Source organism: Amphibalanus amphitrite, unplaced genomic scaffold (genome assembly GCF_019059575.1).
Source record: "Amphibalanus amphitrite isolate SeventyFive unplaced genomic scaffold, NRLGWU_Aamphi_draft 000732F_arrow, whole genome shotgun sequence".
Classification (NCBI taxonomy): Eukaryota; Metazoa; Arthropoda; class Thecostraca; order Balanomorpha; family Balanidae; genus Amphibalanus; species Amphibalanus amphitrite.
Genome location: NW_024882226.1, coordinates 133259 through 159607, shown reverse-complemented (window position 1 = coordinate 159607; position 26349 = coordinate 133259). Strand labels below are relative to the sequence as shown.

Here is a 26349-nt window from a genome sequence, read left to right as displayed (position 1 = left end):
CTGTTCGGACTAAACGTGATCTTGATGTGAGTGTCAAGTTCAACTGTCGATAACGGTTCATTTCAGCTAATATCCATTCAAAGTTCAACTAGCAAACTTTTGGGTTCCAGCAGAGCACATGCATGTCTTTCAACCTTGTTATTCACATTTCTGCATCCGAATGCTACAAGTCGTTAGTTCATATCCTGGGTGTCGACCGCGCTGGCGAAAAAGGTTAGCAACAGAACAGAGACCTTTAAAGGTCAGTGCCTATGTAGATGCCGGCCACAAACATACCACTGGATACCGGTAGTCGATGTTACATCTCCGGTGAGGTGGACGTCCCCCCCCCCCCTGTGTTTCGGTGTGGCCGCTATAAAACGGCGTCCGGCAGTGGTGGAGGCACACAGTCGCCGGTCACCATCGACTTCAGAGTGTCAGCACCATGGCTCCGTTCACGGTAAGCAGATACTCCCGAGCTCATGTGCTTCTCACGTTTCTCAATCCATTGAGAGTATATTTTTCACTTGATCGTAGTTGCGTATATTGTATTTGAATATAATTAGATAAATAAAAGAAGTTGACCTTTTCCTCGACATCAAAAATGTAAAAAGCCGAATAATATATTTAAAAAAAACGGTTTTTTTAAAACCGTTTTTTTAAAATATATTATTCGGCTTTTTACATTTTTGATGTCGAGGAAAAGGTCAACTTCTTTTATTTATCTAATTATATTCAATATGTTCCTCGCTCGAGCACTTAGTAATATATTGTATTTGGTTGCAATAGATAAAGTGTTTCTGAACTTGGTTGGATGGGTCATCTTGCGAGCAGTTAGAATAGGTCTACGAACAGCACTCAGCAGGAGTCATCGGTGACAGGCATAATTTTCCGTGTCTTGCATTCCTATCAAATGCGCAGTGCAAGAGTTGAGGGACTTCCAATTCAACGTTTTCATGTTATTGCCTTGGGTGGCCTTATTATATCTTTGGCAACAATGATGGAATTTATTACTCTTTATTTACTTCACTTTGAGCAATGACGTACTGCAAGGGTCGTCAGTGACACTGACTGACAGCTAATTTCCCAATTGCGGTACCTACTCATTCTCTGCATGACGTGCAGATTGGAATAATATAGGTAACTATACCAATGTGATAAGACTCAGGCTGTTCATTAGGCCTCTTTGCATTTTTGGGCAGAAACAATGTATTGGACACTATAATATAGTAGCTCTGAATTATCCCACGCCCCACTGGGGTCTGGATCTAACACGCCATACGGGGGGGGGGGGGCTGTTCATAGCCCCCCCCCCCCTCCTAACTCCGAAACTACTGGGCCGATCGTCAAAATTCAAACGGCGTCTGATAGCCCCGAAGAAACTGTCGAGCAAAACCTAATTTCATTGACCTGGAGGTCACCGATGACGTCACAGGTCAGGTCAAAATAAAAAATTATCAATGTTTGGCTTGTTCGCATTTTGGGCACTGGCCGCCGGCTTACAAGTCAGATCAGGCTCATTTTTGGTTTACACACTTGTGAACAGATGCTTTAGATACCCTGAGGGTACCAAACTTGTATTTTGATTTTCAGGTCAGGGTCAGGTCATCACAGGTCACGGACATCTTATATCATGCATCGGTCGCGTGACACGTTTTATGGTCCATTTAAGCCATAAATTTTGAATCAATGTCGTTTATGTCATTCGAGGTCATTTTCAGTTGCATTTAGCTTAGGTCAGGCCACTTTCAGGTAAAAAGGTCAAATTTTATAGCTAGAATTTTTAAACAAAAAAGGTGTCTATCGGATGCAGATTGAGCTCAGGAACACGATGGTGCTATTTATTTTGGTGTACGAAGTCAACTACGTACTGAAAAATTGATTTGAAAAGTTTATAGTTGTGAATTTTTGCTATAATGCGTATACCTACCTTGGCCATTTTTGAAGGCATCTGGCTAAAACTTGCTAGGGTAAGTCATAAGCATGTGTTCTATCACATATATTCCGTTTCTTTTCGAAAAGTCAAAAACGAAATTAAAAAAAGATAAAAATATAAATTATGAATTTTAATATATATGATTTTCCAAACATTCAACATTTTTAAAATCCCTGAGAGCAGTGTGATAGCGCAGTTTATTCTGGTCCTCTCATGCAAAGAAATTGGATCTAGTTTAAAAACTGAGCTCTTGGGAGCGATTACCGCGGTTCAATGTTTTGCGTCGAAATAGGCCGTACCTACATGACGTCATTTCCGGCCGACTTATGGTAGCTACGAACTTCATGCTTTGACAAAAGGTGTCAAATTGATGCAGCTGAAGGTACTGAAAGTTTGGCGTCGATACGTCAGGCGGTTTGCAAGTTACCTATTGCACAAAAACGGGAGGGGGGCTATGAACAGCCCCCCCCCCCCTGGGGCGCGGGTTTTCACAAGTCAACAACCACTGACATGTGCCATGCAATTTTGTTGCAGATTTCGCTGCTCGTTCTGTCGGCGAGCGTCTGCCTCGCCGACAAAGGCGCTGCTAGATTTGGAGACCGAGCAATCTTCCGCTCCTCTGTAGCCACTGCCGGTGGGAAACGAAACGGTGGAAATGGGAATGGAAACGGTGGCGGAAACGGCGGGACCACCGGTTACGCCGTCACCTACAAGTCGCCTGGAAACGGCAAACCGCCAGGATCTGTAAGCTCTGCGTACTACAACATCTACCCAGGCGGACGGACCCCTGGCGGTAACAATGTTGGTGCTTACGGCAACGGCGGAAACAATGGCGGTGAAAATGGCAACGGCGGAAACAATGGTGCTGGTTACGGCAACGGAGGAAAAAAGGGCGGTGGAAACGGCAACAGTGGAAACAATGGTACCGGCTACGGCAACGGCGGAAACATCGGTGGAGGATACGGCAACGGTAAAAACGGCGGAAACGGCAACGGCGCTAGCGGCAACGGCGGTAACGGTAACGGCGGTAACGGTAACGGCGGTAACGGTAAAAGCGGTAACGGTAACGGCGGTTACGGCAGCGGCGGTAACGGCAACGGCAACGGCGGTAACGGCAATGGTGGTGGCAAGAGCAACGGCAACGGGTATGACATCCCTCATGCGTACTCGACGTACGCCGCTTCCACTAAAACCGGAAACGGTGGGAACGGAAATGGCGGAAACGGGAACGGGAACGGAGGAGGTAACGGTAATGGTGGTGGATACGGCGTTCCTCCCACGTACACAGCATACGACAGCTCCACTCAAACTGGAGCTTATGGCAGCAACAGCAACGGAAGTAACGGCGGCAACAACGGTGGAGGAAATGGCAGCGGAAACGGAGGAAACGGTAATGGAAACGGCAAAGGAAATGGTGGCGGCTATGGTGTTGCCACTAAGGACCCGTATGGCGACTCCTCGACAGGAACAGGCTATAACGGAAATGGTAATGGCAACAGCAACGGCGGAGGAAACGGCAACGGAAACGGAAATGGCGGAGGAAACGGTGGTAGCTATGGTGCCACCAGTAAGTACCCGTATGGGGACTCCACTACAGGAACAAACTATGGCGGGACTGGCAATGGCAACGGAAACGGCGGTGGAAACGGAAACGGCAATGGAGGAAGTTATGGTAAAAACGGTGGTAATGGTAATGGAAACGGATACGGCGGATCCCATTCCTACCAAACGTATTCGTTTTACGCAAATAAAGGCAACAATGGTGGAAATGGCGGCGCTGGAAACGGCAATGGTGGCAATGGAGGTAACGGCAACGGAAACGGTGGTGGAAACGGTGGCGGCTACGGCACTACCGATAAGCATCTGTATGGTGATTCCTCGACAGGAACAACCTATGGTGGAAACGGCAACGGTAACGGAAACGGCGGAGGAAACGGAAACGGCGGAGGAAACGGAAACAGCAACGGAGGAAATGGAGGAAGCGGATACGGCACTTCTCACTCGTACCCAACGTATCCTACTTATGTCAAGGATAGCCATAATGGCGGCAACGGCAACGGCAACGGAGGCACTGGAAACGGAAATGGAGGAGGAAACGGAGGCGGATACGCTGCTACTAATAAGTACTCGTATGTTGACGCCTCAACGAAAACAGCTTATGGTGGAAATGGAAACGGCAATGGTGGAGGAAACGGCAACGGTAATGGAGGAAACGGCGGCAACGGAGGAGCAAATGGTAACGGCAATGGATATGGCAGTTCCAACTCGTACGGAACACCTACTTATGCGACGGGTGGCAAAAATGGCGGCAATGGTGGAGGAAATGGCAACGGAAACGGATCTAATGGGAACGGCAACGGCAACGGCAGTAGCAACGGCGGTGGATATGGTGATGTCAGTTCGTACGCTTATAGCGACTCCACAGGAACAACTTATGGCGGAAACGGCAATGGCAACGGCGGAGGAAACGGCAACGGCAACGGAGGTAATGGTAACGGCAATGGGTACACTGTACCCCATACTAACCCAACGTATCCCATCTATACAAAGGGAGGCAAAAATGGCGGCAATGGCGCTGGAAACGGCAATGGAAACGGAAACGGTAACGGAGGTAATGGTGGCAACGGATCGTCCACCTATAGCACACTTCCCAAGTACAGCGGAAAAGGCAAATACGCCTAAGCCCAGAATTATGCACCTTGTATCGCTTTCTTACTTGGAAGGCGTGCTGTGCGCAGCTTCCGCGCTCGCTATTAGGTACGCGAAAATGGAAGTTCCAGCTTGATTTGGAGGCAAACACGCTGCTTGTCCTGTCTTGTCGAATAGCCTCGTAGTTAGAATCTGTCATAGCTAGCGCCTTGTTTCCTAGATGCCAAGTTTGAATCTGTAGTGGCCTATTTATGCTAGTGCTAAGCATCGTACGACATAGAAGCACATGTAGATAGGCAATGGGCATTCAATATTGTCGTCATGTCAGAAATCGTAGTGGAACTTATCCTGAATTTGGGCTGTGGCAAACTGCATAGGATATCGACTGTAATGTGCCAACCTCTGTGCCAATACATCTGATAACTGTACGAGATGCTTATTTTGATGGAACGCTCACGCGATAAAGGAACGCAAGCCAAACATATCAAGAGGCATTTCACGCAATGCCACAGGACAGTCATGCATACCTACACTGACAATGAAACATTCGAGAGTTATCATTTGCACTTGCAAATTAATCCGTCGACAGCTACATAACTACCTCGTCCTTGGCTACATACTGTGATGCTTAGCAATCCATAAATATGCTTTGATAAGTGAATGATAGATAACTCACAGGCACCAATCATTGTAAAATGAAAATAAGAATCGTGCACGCTGCACACCTTAGGTACTGCAGTTGCTCTATCATTCGACTCGCATCAAATTCAGTTGGAAAACATAATGACGGCGTTTGTATTTCGGTCCAGACACCCGTAATATATACGTCACTAAATTTTTTATTATCTCCGACTTAGTGGACAATATTTCACATCGGAGACAAAGTTAGGGGAATGAGGCCTGCCCTCAAGTAACTGCATCTATTCCGTATTCAACAGAAAAATGCTGGCCGGGTGATTCTAGAACGCCTCCTCCTTTTCCTTCTCACACCATTTTGACGAAGCAGACGCGGATGCCGAGCAGGTAGAGCACTCCCCTGGCGGCGAGCAGGGCCAGCGCCGCCCTGGGCAGAGGCGAGCAGAGCAGCCAGGTCTGCAGCTGCAGCAGCCGCGAGCCGCGCGCCGGACACCGGCAGTCGATGTCGTCCGGCTCTGTGACGATACTGGGCATCGGCGGCGGCGACCGGCCGCCAGAGTACTGGAACGGGCACTGGGGTCAGTCCAGTGGGACTCGGAGGGGCGAACAGTGCTACTGCAACTAATGGCGGCGGTGGCAGTCCAGTGGGAGGGACAAACAGCTCCTACTGCGACGGGGCACCGGGATTAGTCCATCGGCAGGGGGGATCGGACGCCACAATGCTGAAAAAGAGCGGCCGCAGGAATATTGGGAGGCAAGCGGACTCGTCTGGCATTTGAACCGCCACAAACACCGCAGAGGGCATGGGGCTGAGCCACCATAAAACATGCCTATTATCTTTTCAAATGCCTAGGCACGATGTTATGAATGATATCTAACTTCAGGCCCGTTGAATTTGTATATAGTTTAAACATTTTATATGGGAACAGTCAGCTTAAGACACAACGAAAAATAGAAACTTAAAATGGCACGCAAGACGAGCATGCATTGACGACTCTCTTTGCAAAAGGAAAACGGTGACTCTACTTAGTAGGTACTCACCCAGTTCTTAATTGATTGTATGATTCCAGGTGATGTGAATGCTCCTCTTGAAGACGGGATGGCATTGAAGAAAGGCTTCTGGTCGTAAAGATATTCTTTCTTGCGGCAATTTTGTCGTCGAAATGCCATACCGAGATATTCCGGGTAAAAGTTTGTAACAAACGTATCACTTTCAGGACACGGTGTCGGTGTAAAGCTCGTTTCGAATTCGTCGGAATCAAACTGTTGGCGAGACGCACTGTCTAAAGTAGAAAAGGCTGTCCGAAACACATTCACATCACAATATGATGGACTTGGATCGAATCTGGTTTTATAAACATTGTTGAAACTTGCTATTCCGACATCAGTCACTGGACAATCATCTGTCCTGGGGAAAAGAATTTGAACGATATAGTCAAAAACTGAAGAGAAAAAACTCTTCTCGTTGCACCGACAGAGAACCATTATACTTTTTCATTACATCTTTCAAGAAAAGTAAAAATGAAGGTTCTCTGGCAAATATTTATGGTGTTTTTACAAAAATATTAATGCAACAAAAGCTTGTCCTCGGGTCAGGTAATCATGATAAGAAATGACTTAAAATAAGGCAGGAAAGCTAATGTAATAGCCTAATTTATCAAACGTACTATGGAATTTTGCTTCGATGTCCACCTCCAGCGGCAGACCAAATGCAAAACCCGCAGGTGATTTCTCGGCAAAGCCATTCCTTGTTCACGTTTCATATAAATCCCCATACTTCCAGTTTGATATCACGGGAAATGGCAACGGGTAACTTCACTTCCCCTTCCTTCGTCAAAGTTGGACCGCTATGTAAGCATTTGCCGAGGACTGCATTTAAAGTCACCGTGGCATTTGCTAGTTGCTACATGTACTTAAGTATTTCATTTTACTTTAGTGTCTTCGTTTGATTAAGACAATAAAAAGGTACGGATAACTACTCTAAGCATATCTGCAGGTAAATTCGTAAATAAACATTCTTCCACATTTGATATTCACTACTGACCGCGTTTATATTGACCATTAAGGACAATGCATGTTTCCAAGATTAATTCAAATTGGTATCAGAGCATTTTGTTATGCTCCAATGCATGCATTAGGAGAGGCCCGAGGGTTTAGGCGCCAATGACAATCTCGGTCGGCGACAATAGACGCCAAAGTAAGTATAGAAAATAGCTTAAACATCAGTATCCGAGCTGGTGTCAATGCTGGAAATGTATAAAAGCATTGGCACATTTGCAAAACAATTGCTCAAGTAAGTCATAGGAACATGACGTTTATCATAGGCATATGTACCTACTTCAAGCGGCTGCTTATCCGAATTTATGTTTGACGCCCGAGTTTCTGGGACTTTTTACCGGAAACTAAGCAACAGGAACACGATTGGCATATTTGGTATGAAACAATCTGTCATGTCTGCCTCAACGCGCTGGGAATTGGACTGGCGACAATTCCTACCATAGATGACAGTGGTAGGTCCCTGAAGGTATACTGCCCCGCATTCCTCTGAATATTTAGTATTTTCTCCCTAGATGGCAGCAGTGATAAGCGCCTGAAGGTCTGCTGTTCCGCAATGCAGTTGAGTTTTCATAGCTTCCCCTAGATGGCAGCAGTGGTATGCACCTGAAGACATACTGTCCCGCAATACACTTAGTTTCGCATTTTCCCCACAGATGTCACCAGTGGTAAGCGCCTGAAGGTATGCTGTTCCGCAATGCGAGCGGCCAGCGCTTGAGTCATGCGACGTAACACCCGTGTTTCGTGACCGCCAGACAGTTATTTAAAATCATTGGAGGGGGAAGAGATGAAATCAGCCTTCTGATATCAGCATTCAGCCGACCTCAGAAGATCGGAAGTGGGTTTTCCGACTTCCGAGAATGTCTTATTGTCATAGGCGGCGGAACGGGGAGGGCACCGGGCACCGTAACTCCCTTTGATTTTGGCATTTTAAAATCAGACCTATGGGCGTTGCACGGAAAGAATGGGACCAAAAGTCGGCAGTGTCCGCTCCCCCCCCCCCCCCCACCCACCTTAACTGAAGGTGTTCCGCCGCTACTGCTTACTATCGTCCGTCTGTTACAATTTGCTACGCGCCCCTAATCGGGCCGGTCGCTACGAAGTCACGGTACGCACTGACAGCCACGGCATAGCAAACTCACCCTTGTGGATGCAACGGGGTTGGCCACAAAGCGGCAGCCCTTGCGCTGAATTAGTGCATGACATACTTTGCGCCACTTTCTTTGCGCTGCTCACACTAGAGGCTTGTTCGTCAAAATTGCTTCATACGTGCATTGGTGGTCTGATGGGTAAATCTAGCCATAGACATGCAATTTCGTGGACACCAAACTATGACGCTGATAGAACAGTTCAACAGGCAACCATGTTGCAAGTGCTCCAAACTTCAAGCACTACCGCCAGATACACTCTCATCAGTCCTATCACAAAGTCTCACCGTGTTCTCAGGGCGCGTCTTCAAAGCAGCACCTGTGCTGCCCATACAGTGAACGAGTGCTGCCTGACACATCATTCCGGACATGCAAGCTACACGTTACGTACCGAAGAGACCGGGGTGCTGGTATATGAATATTAGGCACAAATATCATGAATAGCTATTGCATTTAGGTATTGCTTGTTATATATAAGCATATCACTTTTCCTTAAACCTGGCGAGCTATAAATGGAACTGTTTTTGTTTGTTGTTTAGTTCCAGTAAAGTAAAAACAAACGATTTTCTCCATTCACCACTGTGACCGGTGACGACTGGAGATGGTGGGAGGGGCTCCGTAGCTCCGATCTGGCGCAACGGCACGATAAGCCGAGCACCGATACGGGTCACTAAGTGCAGGTATTTACTCTGCACTGTCGATATATCACTGCCGTGCGTACACCGGTTAGGGAGCTGAGCAGTGGGGGTTCGAGCAGCACGGCGTACGGAGCTCCGGTGAATTCGGAAAGAGAAGGGTGGGGGATGGGACGATACGGGGGGAGGTACGAGGTGACATTCCTGGGAGTTCAATTAAAAAAAAAAAATAAAAAAGGCGGTCGGAGGAGCCAGGAAGACTCGCACCAGCTGAAGCAGGACGAAGGAAGGATTTCTGTTGGCCTTTGGAACAACAGAGAAGAAACTATCTCCAGCTGAAGGAGCCGGGAGGAAGTGAAGTTGCAACAGTTACAGGGAAAGCAGTCCAAAGCTGAAGAAACCAAGAGCTACGGTCTTCACGGGAAAAGGACCGGCGAGGGACTCTGGCTGCAGGCTGACTTGCTCAGTGGCTTCGTCCGCTGCAGGGCAGTAAGCTAGGTGAGAAAAGGTTCCCACTCCCACTATTGTCCTACCCTGAGCTCCGCTCCACCGTCCATGCATCGTCGCATAACTTCGACGGCCCTTTCACGTGACTGGAGCTTTTGATCGGTGAAAAACTGTTTAAATGGGATCCCTATTTTTGCGTAGGTTTTTCGGAATGTCCGAGACGATGAGTTAGATTATTGATGGTAATAGATTTACGTATCCATCTTGAACTGAGATGGGATTTTGTATTTTGTATCGGCTGCAATCAATTTAAAACACGCAATTGTAGTGTCCAATGTCCGTGTGCATGGGGAAGGCGATTCCCATTTTCATTGCTCAATATGGCTTACTCAATACTCAGTCAATCACAGCGGGCCAAGCTCAGCTCATGTCCTTGTTCCAACGAGCGATAGGAGTTGTTGGGCAATACAGGGTCTCGGTACTTCTCGTACAGGTTGCAACATTCCAGACCAAAGCTGAGTTAAGTAGAAGCCAGAGCTAGCGAAAACCAGAGCTTGTAGCGCAGGCCCGGACTCCTACAATTTGATTGGGATATTCCGGGTAATTGGGTATTCAGAAGAGCTTTGGTGCCCAAGTCGAACGTGACCATCAAAGCCGGGCACAGCCCCTCCACTCACAGACTCTTTCACCTCCAGGTATGTACGATGGTTAGCAGCACGAATCACGAAGCAGCCGGTACAACGCCGCCTGTCGTCACCAGCCGGACCTCCAGCTTGCCTCGTCACTCGCCAGGTGTCTCTGCCGGCGCTAAGATCAAGCGGCGGCGCCGGCGGAACCGCGACCCGTGGTGGAAGCGCTGGTGCTGCTGCGGCTGCCGGTGCTTGATCGAGTGTGACTGGTGCGCCTCGGAAGACGAAGACGACGACGGAGATGGGGACCGAGACGGAGACTCGAGCGGCGGCGGAGATGTGCCGAGCGGAGAGGGAGAGGGAGGGGGAGGAGAGGGAGGAGGCGGAGGAGGAGGTGGAGAGGCTGGCGGAGGGGGAGGGGGAGGCGGCGGAGGAGATGGGCACAGCAGTGACGAGGAGGATGGAGACGGAGGGGAGGGCCAGAACGGCGACACGGGAGGTCAGGGCAGCGGACACGGAGGTCAGGACGCGGCCGGAGGTCACGATAGCGGGGGGCATGGGGGAGGTCATAGCGGAGACCATGACACAGGACACGGAGGCCATACCGGAGCTACAGGAGGGACAGACAGCGGCGGGGGAGGACGCAGCGGGGGTGGGTTCAGCGGCTCTAGCCGCCACAACTTTAGCAGGTCCAGCGGTAGCCGACGGAGCAGTTTCAGCTTTGACCATTCCGATGGTGGCTCCTTCGGTGGTGACTCAGGGGGCGGTGATTAGGGACAGCTGTGTTTTCACGTATTTCAGAGGTTATGGCAATAGTGCGAATTAGGCCTCACCAACGCTGCCCCCAGAACATGGTAGGTAGGCGTGGCCACTGTTGGCATTGACGAGTTTCTTATTGGTTTATGAATACTATATATTGTAAGATAGGATAACGAGGTTCGATGTTTATGCTGACGTAAGCCGAAGCTCTTGTACCTATTTAGGTCACAATCATGGATAGTGATCGTGCTGCTTACTGATATGAATCGTGGTGAAGATGTAAATAACTCTACTAGCTTTGCTACATCGTCTCTACTATTGGAAGTTCCAGAACCAATTATGAATTATCCAATATTGTTATCGTTGAAACCAGCAAATCCTTCATGCTGAGATCATACCGTGGATGTGTTTTCGAGTAATCGCTATGGAAATTTTCGTTTTGATCATCTTCGAAAAAGAAGCGGTTTCGAACACGACTCAAACATGCTCTCAACGGCTCAGATCAGCAATAGCACAAATAAAATAACAATTAAGTTATGTACGTTGACTTTCACTGACCGTACGATTAATGCAACTAAGTGCGGCAGTCAGTAACTTTAAAAACTTCACTGATCCTGATCATGGCCATGCGTTGGGTAAGTGAAGTCCAACTGTGTCCCTCTGCGTGGTGTATCACTGACTGGTGTCAGGGTCAGGCCGTGGCGGTCTAGTGGAATACGTTCAAGCTGCAGTTCGCTATTCGCTCACTCGCTTCCTCGACCCACTTCCCTGTCATTGAATCCGCTTGCGGTGATCAACCAATGTGCTGTGTTATGCTAAGCGAACGGTTGGAATCGGCACAACCAACCAGGGCTCATTTCACCTGTCTGGCCAGCAATCGCAGAAGACCCACTCCCAGACCAGAGCAGCCTCTTTCCCACCCACTCCCCCACCCGTCACCCAAACACACCTGGTCGCGACCGTCCGTGTATTCGCGTGCGCCGTTTATATGATACCGATCTTGTTGGCCACATCGAGCGCGTCATAGTCGGAGGCCAGCCGGACGTAGGCCTTCTTCTGTCCATCGGGCCGGATCAGGGTGTTCACCTTGGCCACCTCGATCGAGTACAGCTTCTTGACGGCCGACCGGATCTGCCGCTTGGTGGCGCGCAGGTGGGTGAGGAACACGAGCGTGTTGTTGTCCTCGATCTTCTTCATCGACGCCTCGGTGGTCATCGGGTGCTTGATGACGGCGTGGGCGTCCATCCTGACGGGAGCGGAGCGCCGGTCAGTGTGTAACAGACATTTGTAGCTAACAAGGCACGGGGATACGCGACAGTGGTGTCTGGGACCGAGCTCGAACGGGCGGAGAATGCATGCACAAAAATATGTGCTATAGTACACCATCCACTACAAACAGTTGTGGGAAAAAAGAAAGAAAAACGTAAAATAGCATTAACGGCTAAGATGCAGTAAATAGATACTGCCAAAGATGCCATAGAAAATCTCTTTCCTCATACAAAACTTCGGTTAAAATAAAAAAAAAAAATTGACATAAGGTCAAATAATCTCTTGGTACTTTATTTGACCACTTATCCGATGCAAAGCCATTGGCCATAAAACAAACTAACAAATACATCATCTGTAACACATTAAACCAATGAAATCAATGATGGGTACTAACATCGGACCGATCATTGAGCCAAAGTATGACTGCAATAGTCAGATTGTGCCCCTCATGGACCAAAATACGACCGTCCAAGCTCACTCTGTGTGACATACCCGTGGAGCTAAGCCACAACAGGGGTTGGTGTTACCAAAGAGCACGAGCGGGCTTGAAGAGTGTCCATCGGGTCAATGAAGCACGAGACATTGCCCTGCCCTGCTCAAAGGAATGAATTTCAACTAAAATTTGCTGTGCCGCAAAACTAACGATGTCATGATACTCCCCATCATCTTACAGTGGATGAAGCAGCTGACTTAGTAAGCAAGTGGCCCGAAAGTCATCCGAAAGTATCTGAGCACGACAATAACATTCGGATAGTCATGTAATTGGTAACTCTAAAGTCTAAGCTAAATAAGCCAGGCTACTTGCCAACAAACCAAGGGACTCTAAGAGAATATGGGACACATCCAATTGCCTGCACAGTACACAACAATCTGCCATTTTTGCGTTCAGCCGATAGCAAACACCAGTTTGATATTTTGCGAGTGCGAAATCGGTCCGTTTAAGCGAATTAATTGCAATGCAATGCGGATGTGCGGTGATGTGGATGCAGGGAGCGTGGTGTGAGAGGGATAACTGCAATAATGTGTTGTAAATTGTAACCAGTAACACGCCATTTAATTTTTAAAAAAAAAAATAGCTTGTTGTGTAGACCGGAGACCCCGACCCCTACCCTCCGATCGCGCAATTCCGGGAGAATTTAGATACCAAAGTTTAACGTGCCCTTCAAAGCCGGACACGGCCTGTCCCACTAACTGCCTTCAAATGGCTGCGGCTGCTCCCACCAACCGCAGACCATCCCCGTCAGGAGTCTCAAATATCGAGCGCCGGAGCGTCTCCAACTTGGGCTCTCACTGCCGGGAGTCCGATGCCCTACCAACTAAGCTACAGGACAGACAAATTGCCTGATTACCCAAAATAAGGGACTGTGATTTAGAACATAGACTGAACAAGTGCCAGACCTGATCCCCATTGCCATCACTAGCTCACCTGTTCCTCCTGGGCACAGAGCGCTGCGGGTACTTGGGGTTCTTGGGCATCTTGAGCGTCTTGGGCTTCCTCCACTTGACGGAGGTCCTGATCTTCCTCACCCGGGTGCCATTGGGTCCCTTGACAATCTGTAATGGTGTAATAAAGTGGTTCAATAGATGTAGCTGAAACTTACATGCAGGACATGATGCAATGTAAATGTAGAATGGCATTAGCTGCAAACCTTGGTACCTCATGAAATGTAAGGTGAAAAAGAGCAGGGAAGAAATGACCTTTTGTCAGGAAAGCAATTTTGGAATATTTGCATTGTTTTAATACAATGTGTAGAGGTGAAACTACAAAAGACAACCACATGTGTACGTAGTAGGTACCTACACCAAATCAGCATCTGAATGGAAACCAGCTTATGTTGACACCAACCATAAACCAGCTTTTAATATAACCATACTTTCATTCAAAGACAGGCAGAACAGCAAAAATGATGTGGACACATCAAAATACCAGCTACTCTACCAGACTTTTAAGGAATAGAATCTTGTACACTGCAACACTGATGAAAAAACTTAGGGTGACTTAAGGTAACTTACATACAGGATCAATGATACAATAATTAAGTAGACATTACTCTAAGAATGCAATACACACCCAGAACAATAATAACTATACAATCTTGTTTGTTGCTTACCCTCTTCTGTGCAGAGAGAGCCTTCTTGACTGCTCCCTTCTTGGCATTCTTGTTCGCTGATTTCTGGGGTGCAGGCTTCTTGGGCTGCTCAGCGGGTTTGGGTGCCTCGGCTGCGGGGGCAGCCTCGGCAGCTGGGGCCTCAGCCTTCTTGGCTGGGGCCACCTTCTTCTTGCCTGAAACAATTTGGTATCTATAAGTAATAATGCCAAACCACCAAGAATTCCATGTGTAATTCCTACTTAATAAAAGCATTAAATAGAAATATTTAATTATCTATCAACTAAACAAGCAAAACAAACTTAAAGAGCTAGCCCAGTTTTCACATTGTTTGCTAATCATGGACCTCCAACCCGTTGAGCTACGACTTTTCTGCTTTGCCTGGTCTTAAGCTTAACTTTGCATGTTTTGAACAGAATTGTAAATGAAGGCATTCAATTGAATAAACAGTATAACAACAATAGCAAAAAAAGGTAGAATTACTTATTTAAATACAGATCATGCGCAACACAGACACTCCCTAGCCCACCGTAACCTGCAAAAGTACGAATTGCAGTTTAAAATACGTCCTCCCGTTTCGATGAAAATTAGATAAGCAGAGGTGAAGCTGTCAATAATAAAATTTTGTGAAACAAACAGGTCAGAGGACCAAAAATAGTATATATTTACCTCCTGCCTTAGCCTTAGGAGCCATGGTTACAAAAGGAAGTTACAGCGCTGCCATTACACAAACACAAGTTTCTCGGGAGCTTCGTCTCAATTTCCTAATTTTGGCTTCCATTCGATTCCAATCACGATCATAATTTAATCTTATTTTTATTTGCTGACCATCATTTCACAAAATGTTGAGAAAATATAAATGAAATGGCTTTCTTATACGGGTGATCATAACCTGATCATGACTACTAAAATGTAGACCTGCTCATATGATGCTCATATGAATAAAACCGCTGTCTGACACAAAATGTCGTGGCCTTTCAAAATCATTTTTGAATATAAAATAAAACCATTGATGAGAGAACGAAAAAAAGGCGTAGCTAAACGGGTTAGAAGCTCAATGTGAAAGACCTGGTCTGGAGATTCGACAACGGCACGGAACTTCTGTCTCCTCGAAAAGGCCCGCCTGCTCCCTCCCAAAGCCCACATTTTTTCGGGATGTTGCTCAACAAATGTTGAAAAAAATCATGTTCACGGGTCTAAATGTTGAGGCAATTACCGACCTGTGTTCAACCGAAAATGTGTGTCATCGTCCGAACCAGGGTATATTGACTTACAGTCCGAACTTCGCAGAGTGCACACCTATCTGGCCTGAAACACTAGCGTCATCTATTTGAAAGCTCATTCCTGAGGCCAGGAGTCACGGAGTGTCACATGGTAGCTAACGCCATCTGTCCTAAGGGTAGTGGTAGTGCAGCGGTAGTACGGGACAAAATGAAATCGATTTGATCTTGCTTCGATTCAATAAAAAACAATTTACTAAGCAGGCCTTATAAAACAAGCCGGGAGCTTGAAATATTCCTTGCTGGAGGAGGGGTCATTTGTGGTAACTTTCCGACCCCCCCCCCACGGCGCCCGAAAATCGAAATCCATGGGAAGTTTCCGTTTTTCCAGAGGAGAGAGAAAATGGTTATTTCATAAGTTTGTTTTAAAACTGCACAGCATTGCATAAGGAAATGAAATCCAAACATTCCTCCCCGTCCTTGCTATCCTCAGGATAAACCTATCCGTATCCCCCTCTCCCCCTCAATTCTCATTCCTCTGTTACCTCTCCGGTCTGGCGGCCGCCCCACCTGACAGCCGGTGCCCGGTGGATGAGGTCGCTCACCGGGACCAGTAAATCCTCGCCGGGGTGACCGTTTGGGAGGCGGGTGGACTTGTCCCAACGGGGTGATCCGGTCCCACCTCCGCGCGGCTCACTGTCGGTGTCCCGCACAGCCCAATGTCTACCTACGCCCTATCCTACAACATCCCATAGCTCTGCAATGACCTTTTTAGGCCGAAAGAGCATGCTCCCAACAAAACAGACAAACAAGTAAACAAACATAGGCCCTAAACAAACATAATCAAAACAGTTTTTTTTAAGTTCGGAAATAGCTTTTTGGGTGGCAGGTGTGTCCCCGAAGAGCCCAAGACCGCCTCCCCATGGATCCACCCATGCAGACCCTTGACCTCATCATCCAAGGATAAGGCTATTAATCGATACGATATCGCATTGCTGCATTCGTTGGTAGTTCCAAAAAGACAAAATCTCTGCTTTTATCTCTCGTTTGGGCCTTAAAGTATGGCCTTTTTAGTGTGCTGATGCGACAGGAAAACTTAGGTACCTACATTATATTGATAATCCAACAGTTTTCAGACACAAATCCAAATACGTCAATAGTTCAGATATATTTGCAGAAATAATAAATACAAGTGGGATCGGCACAGTCGTCACCTCTCTAAAACGTGAGAGGGACGGGTCACAGGAAAGTTGCACCGGGTCCGCGTCGCCGCGCCAGCACACCACACTCTAAACACACACACACATACAAACACGTGCATAGCCGGTGCCGCTAATGCTGGCTGTGGGAGGGCGGTAGCGCCTCAGGCCACCCTCTCCACCAGCGTCACAAGTATTGGAAGCGAGTGACTCAACACAACAGTCGGATCTTACGGGCGAATTTCCACGCGCCGTGCCGCGGGTGGTCCACTATAGCGGTAAAGCGTTACCACACTGTCCAGTATTTACATGGTGGCGCTGCACGAGAGCAGAATCGGCTTCCTCTGCTGCAGAAAGTCCGGCTCGCGTCGGGATAATCTCGGCTCACAAACCAGCACCAGGTTCCACGGAAGTTGTGTACAGTGGTTGACGCCAAAGCGCAGCGTTTGCGAAACATGGCACGGCGATAATTATGGTGTTTCCGACGCAGGAAATTCAATTGCAGGTGCAGCCATACACGCCAGTCATCCAGGACTTCGGATAACATGGCATGGTAGAAGCACGAACGCGCACGCAAACCAAGGCGCAATGCAGAGCTGGACGTTATGAAACATACCTACAAATCGGCTCACGACGCAGAAAGACGTATAAAGCTCGTACCGAAAGTCAGTGCGAGAAAGTCACGTGAAACTCTCAGCAGAGGCAGCGCGAGCATTGCAACATGTCAAAGACCATTGACAAAACATAACCATCTTCCTGCAGGCATCGAAAGGTTGAGAAACGCACACTTCGCTTTCCCAAATCACGGGCTGGGAGACACGAGTACAGCCGTCGCCCCAAAACACCGGTATAGATGTCGCACCAGTCGCGGCCAGCACTGCGCGGCGGCAGCCTCCTGCGAGAGACTCGCTGATCGGTGCCGCTGGGTCCACAGCGCCCCCGTGCGGTCACTCCGTTTGGCCGTCGTATCCAGCTGCGGCACATTCGCCGCGCCACCGTGCCTTATCACAGTCAGTTCTGACGCGCCACGCCAGCTCACGCCATATTGCTGACCAGCAGCGCCTTGTCGCTGCACTTGACCTCGCCGGTGGCCGGCTCGGGCGCTCCGTCAGCCGGCCGGGTGGTGGACAGCGAGCTGCGCATGTTGGCCAGCGCCTGGGCGGGCACGGGGCCGGCTCGGCCGCGGCCGCGGCCCCGCAGCACCTGCGACACACGCGCCTCGAGCACGCTGTTAAAGAAGGACGCCATCACCAGGTAGATCGAGTACGTGTTCATGATGAAGCTGTACGTCGTGAAGAAGAAGAAGAGGGTGATGTCGAGCGGCGGCATGGTCATGGGGCTGCGGCGGGCCAGTGCCAGCGCCAGCACCACCAGGTAGACGAGTCCGTCGAACACGATGGCCAGGATGACGCCCAGGGCGGGCACCCAGCTGGGGAAGCGGCCGGCGCGCCGTTCGCCCACGATGGCCATCAGGTGGGTGTAGATGTTGCCGATCTCTGTGGTGAGCGCCAGCGCGGCCAGCACCAGCGTGGTCTGGGTGGCCAGGAAGAGGCAGTAGCAGACGGCCGAGACGGCGTGCGTCAGACTGGGCACCGCGCTGCGGCCGGCGCGCCAGCCGCGGCAGCTGCAACAGAGCACAGGACGGCGTCAGAGGGCGGAACGCAGAACAGAGAACAACCTCAGGGAGAGAATCACAAAACAGAGAACAGCGTCAGGGAGCGGGACACTGAACAGAGAACAGCGTCAGAGAGCGGGACACAGAACAGAGAACAGCGTCAGGGAGCGGAACACAGAACAGAGAACAGCGTCAGGGAGCGGGACATAGAACAGAGAACAGCGTCAGAGAGCGGGACACAGAACAGAGAACAGCGTCAGAGAGCGGGACACAGAACAGAGAACAGCGTCAGAGAGCGGGACATACAGCGTCAAAGAACAGCGTCAGAGAGAGCATCACAGAACACAGCCGGGCGCATAAAGGGTGAACCACTGGGCACAAAAACCCAGAGTACAGGCGGAGGTGTAACAGCCAGGTGGCAGAGCACACGGTGGAACACGGGGCGAGTTGTACGGTTTGAGTACGAACAGCGGAAGGGGAACGCAAACACTCACAATAAGGATGCCCGCTTAGAATAGACGAGGGAAGTCAATCAACGGGTTTGAGCACAGCTCAGAATGTCCTAAAACAGACGGGTACACGAAGTACTGACGCATTACAAAGCGTTGCCGTTGGTTTGTTTCAACAATTGAATCAGTCGTCCATGTCGTTATAAATAACATCGCCGGAAAGCTGACATACGGCGTCGGCTTGTAAGAAATACACCGCTATGTGGGTACAATTAATCTTATATAAGCGACTCGTAAATCAACTGGGTCGCATGAATCAAAAGCCGCTTATAGAGTCACTCATTCACCTCACAAAATCAACAGGAACTTCTGTCCTACGCCCGGATTTAAGGCCGTCTCAATTTAATTTTAGACGGAAGCCGCTGAGAAAATATTGAGATATGATCTTCAGCTGCGGGCCGCTGCAGACGGACCGCAGTTTATGTTTCATTCTAGATAAAAGTCGTGCGGTCTGAGTAAATTAAGTCGTGCAGAAATGAACCACATCGCAGCTTCTGCATAGTGATTAGTGCATTCTAATGTCTGGTGATTTAAGATTCTTTGGAAATAAAAAAAAGGTCAGCTTCAACATGCACAACTTTCAACGATTAATTGAAAACAAAGTAATAGAAACATAAGTTGCATGAATACCGAAGAACTTATCGAGTCGATTGCTACCGTCCGTTTGGCAAACAACATACCATAGCCCACAACCGCAAGCACATGACTGCAAAACCGTTTCTCTCTCAAAATCCCGCATACAACAAGTACCCAGTCTTCGGAGAATTTTCTTAGTCAGAAAGTAAACTCTGTCCTTCTACTTGTCAGTTGTGCCCGCAGTTCTGTGTAATCCCCCCTTTCCACTGCGCCGCCGGATGCGGTAGATATCCTTCAAACGCTGTTTAATTTTCCGCGCCTTTGAAGACACCGTCGTGGTGGTACTGCGTCGCCGGCGCGCTCAAACGCGGCATTTTACGGAGCGCCGTCCGTCGCCGCCAGCGGCCGCAGCTAATTAGTAACCATGCGATAAAGCCGGGCTCACGTGATGTCTTAGCGGCACTTTCATTAAGATTGACTCAGCGATCCGGTCGGCATTTCTCAAAGTTTAGGTGTTTTATGATGGACGCCCGGCACCGCTCGCCGGCTGGACGCAGTTAGGGCTATCGGGGCGATAGAAGAGAAGGGCAATATTTGACTGCGATACATACCCGCTCCGCCCCGCCCGGGGAACGTCCAGCTATCAGAGCGGTTCGGCGTACACGTGGCTCGTATCACGGTAAAACGGGGCTACCAGCTCGTGTGTCGCAATGCCGAAACGGAGCGCTGTTGGGGTACAATCTTTCCAGCCAGCACATTAAACGCTTTCAATATAACGACAAAATAAAATGGTACACAACGTTTAAATACTTCGACACATTAACAAAACGGTTTAGTCACATCGGACTAGCTTCACTCCAAAAGAAACGGACTTTAGCAAATATGTTGACTGAGAACACTCTGAGTCCCTGGCTGGCCTCTCCTTTCTTCCCCTTTCCGATCTTCCCTTGAGGACACACCCTTCTCTATCTCTCTCACTCTCTCAACTAGTGCTCACCAGAAGAACACATGTCGTCCGATGGCCACACAGATGGCCGGCACCATGTAGCGGGAGACACGCTCGGAGGCTGGCAGGAAGCTCTGGTCGAGCAGAGGCAGCCAGAGCAGCAGCGCCAGGGCGTACAGAGCCAGCGCCTGGCTCAGCACCAGGTCAATGACACTGCAACAGAGGCAGAGGGGGAGGTCAGAGAGACATCGGCGGCGGGGGAGGGACGGGCGATCAGAGGTGAGAAACGCATCAGCGGGGAAACAAGTCAAAACAGATCTGCTAACTGTTTGTCTGTTACCTGCCATCAACTTGACACACGTCGACAACATAACAGAGGCCAGAGCAGAAGGCTGAATTGGCCGGAAAAGGGTCACGCTAAAGGCACATGTTGCATGTAACTATTAAGTAGCAGCCATGAAACAATTTATCAGGACGATTGACGGCGCTGAAAAGGTCAACAGTGTTCCTCCGTCGACGTCAGACGTCAGGAACTAACTGTGTTCCGGTTGAGACAGGTCAGAGAGGCCTGACGGAGGTCAGAACCGGAAGGCGTCACTCGGCGTACCGACAGGCAAATGCAAAACCGACCGCGACCCAGGAAATTCAGCTCCGCTTTTTGAGCTACAATTAGCAACTGCTGCACTTCAATTAGAACGCCCGAGGATAAAGAACAAGGCCCAGAGACAGGAAGACGTGACAAGAAGACAGACTTGCTATTACGGTAACATCAGGGTACGCAATCTATCTTTCGATAGGTGCTCGTCCTCACAGGGTTCCGGTCAGCGCCGGTGGCCCTGCCCTCCAGCCCGTCAGGGAATACCCGATCGGGCCCACTTTCCTGTGCCGCCCGCCGACGGGGGGGGGGGAGGTGGCCGGTTTGGGCAGTGGGCTGCAGGACACCTGGCAAACTGCCAACGGACTGGCACCGCGGCTGGGGACAGGTGCGGCGATGGACGGGGGACGGTGGATGGTGGACGGTGAACGGTGGACGGTGGAATGGTGGATGGTGGACGGCTTACGGTGGATGGTAGACGATAGACGGTGGACAATAGCAATGGAGAACGAACAGCTGAGGGTGGATACTGGGGAAATATGGCATTGTTGCTTTTCAAACCTTTCACGCTGGGGAGGGTAATGTTTCAGTAGGACCTCAGTCCGATGCGTAGGTATTTACCGTAAGAAGGTAACGATACACTGTTCCATTGTGAACATCTAGCAAATATCGGCTGTGGTTCAGTCGGACAGGGGGTTGAGAGGGAGAGTTAGGTTCCTGTCCAAGCATTTATGCTTGTGGCCGAATGCCAATGGTGCCAGCGAAGCCATTTCAGCCACAACAAACGGAAAAAGAACCAGAATCCTCAGCCAAGGGCTCTGCCAGACGACTGAGTTGCTTATTGCCCTGATGACGTCACAGTTTACAATGACGTCACCGACGGCCCGCTGACGTAGCGCTCCGCCCGAAGTAAATGTTTAACCGTTCGTGACAGCCCTGTTGTCGGCCGACTGATTGATTACCCAACGTCCAATAGCCCCCAGCCAAAGTCAATGTAGAAATGAATGATCTGCCTTTATGTGTTTCAATCACGAGCGCTTAATTCAGCATTCATTTTGCAAAATAAACGAAAAAAGCAAGACAGTTAAACGGGGTTTGCACTGCAGGCCACACTTCACTTAACACTTGATCAGTTGTATAGCCTTCTGCATGGGTGAAACTTTGACATCACCATTGGGGTCCCAAACGTCCAAGGGGGCCTCCATTTAGTGGGGGCCTCCAAGCAATTAGGGGCCTCCAATTGCGGAAGCGGTAATTTACGAGCCACGCCAGGGCCTCCTCTAAGAAATTTTCATTGGGGGACCAGAGGCTCAGAAGCCAAACATGGGGTACCCCCAAATCCAGTTTTCTCATCGGATTTAGGCCACTTATTTTTCGTCACAGCTCTGATGCCATGATTTTTTTTTTTTTAATATCGATAAAGAAATGGTAGGTCACCTGACCCTACTGGTGGATCCAGGCCAGCAGGGTGACATTGTATGTAAATATCCCCCGCGGCATCCGAAATCGACGAAAATTTCTGGCTTTTTCACTTTTGACAATAAAACACAATGCCTTTATAATAGAAAAAAAAATTAACGGCACAGCATTGCGCAAGGAATCTAGCCGTAAGCCGACCCCAGAAAGTGTGAGGGTTAACCTTCGCCGGCACCTGGGGGGAGGGTCGCCACCCCCAAGTTAGTTTTTCTGCTCTACACTTAACATTTTTAAAGCTAGAAACCTGATTTTCTTTGTATAGCTGCTTTTCTATCTTTTCTCAGCGTCCATTGAAAATTTCAAGCTTCTGCGGCATTTGGGTTTGGAGATATGACCTTGTTCTTCAGGTCATGTCATGTCCTAAATGACGAATACCCAATATCTTGCGATGGCTATGGGCCTTGTGAGCTTTTGACACGCTGATTTCGGCTTTTTTTTGCCAGTCTTACCTCCCACCTATCATTGAACATGTTGTTCTGCGATGTACAGATGTCAGAGTCAGGGTCAAGGTCAACCTAGGTCATCTAAAATTATTGCGCTTTAGGCAAGCTGAATTTACTTTTCGTGAAGTTTCTTTGACTGTATGTTTAGTAAAAGCTTCTCAGTTCATGATCAAGTGTAATAGGGACACACAAACCGATCTGTGCACACATCAGTACATACACAGACATACACATTACACAGACATACAAACACATATCATTGACCTTGACCTAACTTGACGTGAAATGACCACAGCCAGCAAATTAGTCGGATAGTGTGACAAAGAGCTGTTCTAGCTCGCTTGGCACTAATACGGCAGCGTCATCGGTATATGATGGGTTGGCCCGCTGCTTGTGTAGGTATCTTATTCGACATCACCACAATTTTTTCTTACAAGATTTTAAGCCTTGCGGTCAAGAGCAACAGATTCTTTGGGAAGTGACGAATCCAATGATACCAATTTTACCTCATCAGGTCAGTCATTGACCTTCCAGGTCAGGTCAAACTAAAGAATGTTGCTGTTTGGTGTCACCGTTGCCCGTTGGAATATCACGTGCGCTGCTCATCATGTACCGATGACGCTGCCGTATTGTGGTGCCAAGCCAGCTAGAACCTCTTTGTCACACTATCCGACTAGGTTTTTGCTGGCTGTGGTCATTTCAGGTCAAGTTAGCTCAAGGTCAATGACATGTGTTTGTATGTCTGTGTGTGTCTGTGTGTACGAGTATACTGATGTGTGCACCGACTGTGAATGTGTCCATATTACATGAGATCATGAACTGAGAAGCTTTTGCCAAAAATACAGTCAAAGAAACTTCACGAAAGTAAATTCAGCTTGCCTAAAACGCAATATTTTTAGACGACCTAGGTTGACCTTGACCCTGACCCTGGCATCTCTACATCATTGAACAACATGTTCCATGATAGGTGGGAGGTAAGACTGACAAAAAAGGCCGAAATCAAGGTGTCAAAAGCTCACAAGACCCAACGCCAACGCAAGATATTGGGTATTTGTCATTTGGGTTATGACATTACCTGAAGAATAAGGTCATATCTCCGAAACCAAAAACCACAGAAACTTGAAATTTTCAGTGGACGCTAAAAAAGGATAGAGCAGCAGCTATACGAAATATCCGACTTCTAGCAATCAAAATGTTTAGTGCAGAGCAGAAAAAAACTACCTAGGTCGGGGTGGGGGGGTGTGGCAACCACTGCCCCCCCCCCATGTGCGGACGAGGATTACCTAAGTAATTTGAATATCAGGAAAATAATTTATTAAATCAGGTATTCCAACAGAGTCCCGCTTTTTTATAGGTGACCTCCGATTTGTGTTGCATCTAAGTTACCCAGGGGGCCTCTTATTTGTAATTGTAGGTACAGTACAGAGAGCCTCCTACTTCGACTACTTGCACAGAGAGCCTCCTAGCGTACATACGGCTAAGCTTCTACAGGTCGAGCGCCGGTCTCTTGTACGTACAGAGAGCCTCCTACTGTTACAGAGGGCCTCCTGTTTGTCTAGGGGGCCTCCTATTGGTTAACGGCGCCTCCTATTTGTCCAAGCGGCCTCCTATTCGTCTATGGGACCTCCTATTTGTCCAGGAGGCCTCCTGTTTCTCCAGAAGGTCCCCTATTTATCCAGGGGGCTTCTATTTTCCAGGGGGCCTCCTCTTTATCTAGGGGGCCTCCTACGTGTTCAGGGGCCTCCTATTTGTCCAGGGGCCTCCTATTTATCCAGGGGTCTTTTATTCGACTAGGAGTCTCATATTTGTGCAGGGGCCTCCTATTTGTCCAAGGGTCTCCTACTTGTCCCGGGGCCTCCTTTTTTTTTGAAGGGACTCCTTTTTGTTAAGGGAGCATTCTATTTGTCCAGGGGGCCTCCTATTCGTACAGAGAGCCTCTAGCTCCTACTTGTCCATGGAGCCTCCTATTTGTTCAAGAGGTCCCCTATTTGTCCAGGGGGCCTCCTATTTGTCCAAGGGACCTGTTATTTTTCTAGGGGGCCTCTTTGCCCAAGAGGCCTCCTATTTGTCCAGCGTGCCTCCTACATGTTCAGGGGGCCTCCTATTTGTCCAAGGGGCCTCCTATTGGTTAAAGTAGCCTCTTATTTTCCAAGCGGCCTCCTATTTATCCAGAGGGCTCCTATTTTTAGGGGGCCTCCTCTTTATCCAGGGGGCCTCCTTGTTCAGGGGGCCTCTTAATTGTCCAGGGGCCTCCTTTTGTGAAAGGGGCCTCCTATTTGTCCAGGGGGCCTCCTTTTGTGAAAGGGGCCTCCTTTTTGTCTAGGTCTAGGACCTTCTATTTGTCCAGGGGGCCTCCTATTTTTGCAGGGGCCTCCTATTTGTACAGAGGGCCTCCTACTTGTCCATGGGGCCTCCTATTTGTCCAGGGGCCTCCTTTTGTGAAAGGGGCCTCCTGTTTGTCTAGGTCTAGGACCTCCTATTTGTCCAGGGGGCCTCCTATTTTTGCAGGGGGGCCTCCTATTTGTACAGAGGGCCTCCTACTTGTCCATGGGGCTTACTATTTGTCTAGGGGCCTCTTATTTGTCTAGGGCCTCCTATTTGTCCAGGAGGCCTCCTACTTGTCCAGAGAGCCTCCTATTTCTCCAGGGGACTTCCTGTTTTCCGGGGGCCTCCTACTTGTTCAGGGGGCCTCCTACTTGTTCAGGGGGCCTCCTACTTGTTCAGGGGCCTCCTACTTGTTCAGGGGGCCTCCTATTTGTCCAACAGGGCCTCCGATTTGTCCAAGGGGCCTCCTATTTAAACAGAGAACCTTTTATATGAATATCGGACCTCCGTTTGCAAAGTAGCTGATGCGTCTCGGGGGCCTCCACTATTGGGGTCCCAAAATGACAATTGGGGTCCCAAATGTTCGCATTGGGGTCCCACATGGGACCTCGAAAGTATACAAAGTTACACCCATGGCCTTCTGCCTCTGTCATCAAAGCCTGCAAAAGATCCGCGGGCCGGACGGCACAGAGCCGCCTGAGTGTCATCCGGTACAGCCTAACCGCAGGCGTTTGTTCCCAGAGCCATCTAGGGGACAATAGACGAATTTCCACTCGCGATGCGGCACAGCTTACATTCAGGCGCTCGCCTCTCGGTAACACTATAAAATGTAAATACCTGGTGAAACAAAAGCGCAGCTCAGAAATTAACTAAGCTAACATGACGGAGACATGTCAGCTGACGTCGGTGAAGAAGTATCGACTTAAATGAGCGTAATTAAAACAAACGGCTGATGTCTAGACAAAACAGACGTGTAGGCAGGTGAGCCGTCGGCGCAGTCGCCTGTCGCCTGACTGTGATCTGAGGCTTACCGCCAACCGTTCCCGGTAAGCTATGACAGCTGTCCCGCTTCTCGAAACTGCAGCCGCGCGACGACATGCGATAGGGGGAGGGACTATCCAAGAACCAGCCACACCATGCCCAGGCGATTTGCTTGCAGCGCGCCATTTGTTTGGTTTTGGCCCCGCGGGTGACG

General features: G+C 49.0%; 4 protein-coding genes and 1 long non-coding RNA gene across 5 annotated transcripts in view; 2 read left to right on the top strand and 3 right to left on the bottom strand.

The window, feature by feature from the left end:
- The first annotated feature begins 281 nt into the window (after positions 1-281).
- LOC122365348 (glycine-rich cell wall structural protein 1.8-like) lies at positions 282-4995 on the top strand. The gene is made up of 2 exons (XM_043336489.1): positions 282-439; positions 2450-4995. Exons 1-2 carry the CDS (start codon positions 425-427, stop codon positions 4595-4597), a joined length of 2163 nt encoding a protein of 720 aa, XP_043192424.1. The 5' UTR covers positions 282-424; the 3' UTR covers positions 4598-4995.
- A 350-nt stretch (positions 4996-5345) lies between these two features.
- Positions 5346-6932, bottom strand: LOC122365349. The gene is made up of 3 exons (XM_043336490.1): positions 6868-6932; positions 6242-6608; positions 5346-5761 (listed from the first exon to the last, which is right to left on the bottom strand). The coding sequence occupies exons 2-3, from the start codon at positions 6368-6370 to the stop codon at positions 5549-5551; spliced, it is 342 nt and encodes a 113-aa protein (XP_043192425.1). The 5' UTR covers positions 6371-6608; positions 6868-6932; the 3' UTR covers positions 5346-5548.
- Positions 6933-9138: 2206 nt separating this feature from the next.
- On the top strand, positions 9139-11050 carry LOC122365346. The gene is made up of 2 exons (XR_006253725.1): positions 9139-9536; positions 10181-11050. It is a non-coding gene; the product is annotated as an uncharacterized LOC122365346 (long non-coding RNA).
- A 776-nt stretch (positions 11051-11826) lies between these two features.
- LOC122365347 (60S ribosomal protein L23a-like) lies at positions 11827-15154 on the bottom strand. Its single transcript, XM_043336488.1, has 4 exons — positions 14920-15154; positions 14254-14426; positions 13569-13696; positions 11827-12119 (listed from the first exon to the last, which is right to left on the bottom strand). The coding sequence occupies exons 1-4, from the start codon at positions 14942-14944 to the stop codon at positions 11858-11860; spliced, it is 588 nt and encodes a 195-aa protein (XP_043192423.1). The 5' UTR covers positions 14945-15154; the 3' UTR covers positions 11827-11857.
- Positions 15155-16619: 1465 nt separating this feature from the next.
- Positions 16620-26349, bottom strand: part of LOC122365336 — a 28086-nt gene continuing 18356 nt past the window's right edge. The window contains exons 2-3 of the mRNA XM_043336472.1: positions 20367-20528; positions 16620-18293 (exon numbers count right to left, since the gene is read on the bottom strand). Coding sequence (XP_043192407.1) covers positions 17705-18293; positions 20367-20528 — 751 coding nt within the window. The 3' untranslated portion in view covers positions 16620-17704. The remainder of the gene's footprint in view (positions 18294-20366; positions 20529-26349) is intronic.

What these genes read in the sequence shown, in the direction of transcription:
- LOC122365347 (XM_043336488.1), bottom strand. Translation starts at nt 14,944, where the DNA reads ATGGCTCCTAAGGCTAAGGCAGGAG. An exon ending in TCCTAAGGCTAAGGCAGGAG is followed by an intron (nt 14,427 to 14,919) that starts GTAAATATATAC and finishes AAATTGTTTCAG; the next exon opens with GCAAGAAGAAGGTGGCCCCA. An exon ending in CTCTCTCTGCACAGAAGAGG is followed by an intron (nt 13,697 to 14,253) that starts GTAAGCAACAAA and finishes ACACCATTACAG; the next exon opens with ATTGTCAAGGGACCCAATGG.
- LOC122365349 (XM_043336490.1), bottom strand. Translation starts at nt 6,370, where the DNA reads ATGGCATTTCGACGACAAAATTGCCGCAAGAAAGAATATCTTTACGAC. An exon ending in TACAATCAATTAAGAACTGG is followed by an intron (nt 5,762 to 6,241) that starts GTGAGTACCTAC and finishes TGCCCGTTCCAG; the next exon opens with TACTCTGGCGGCCGGTCGCC.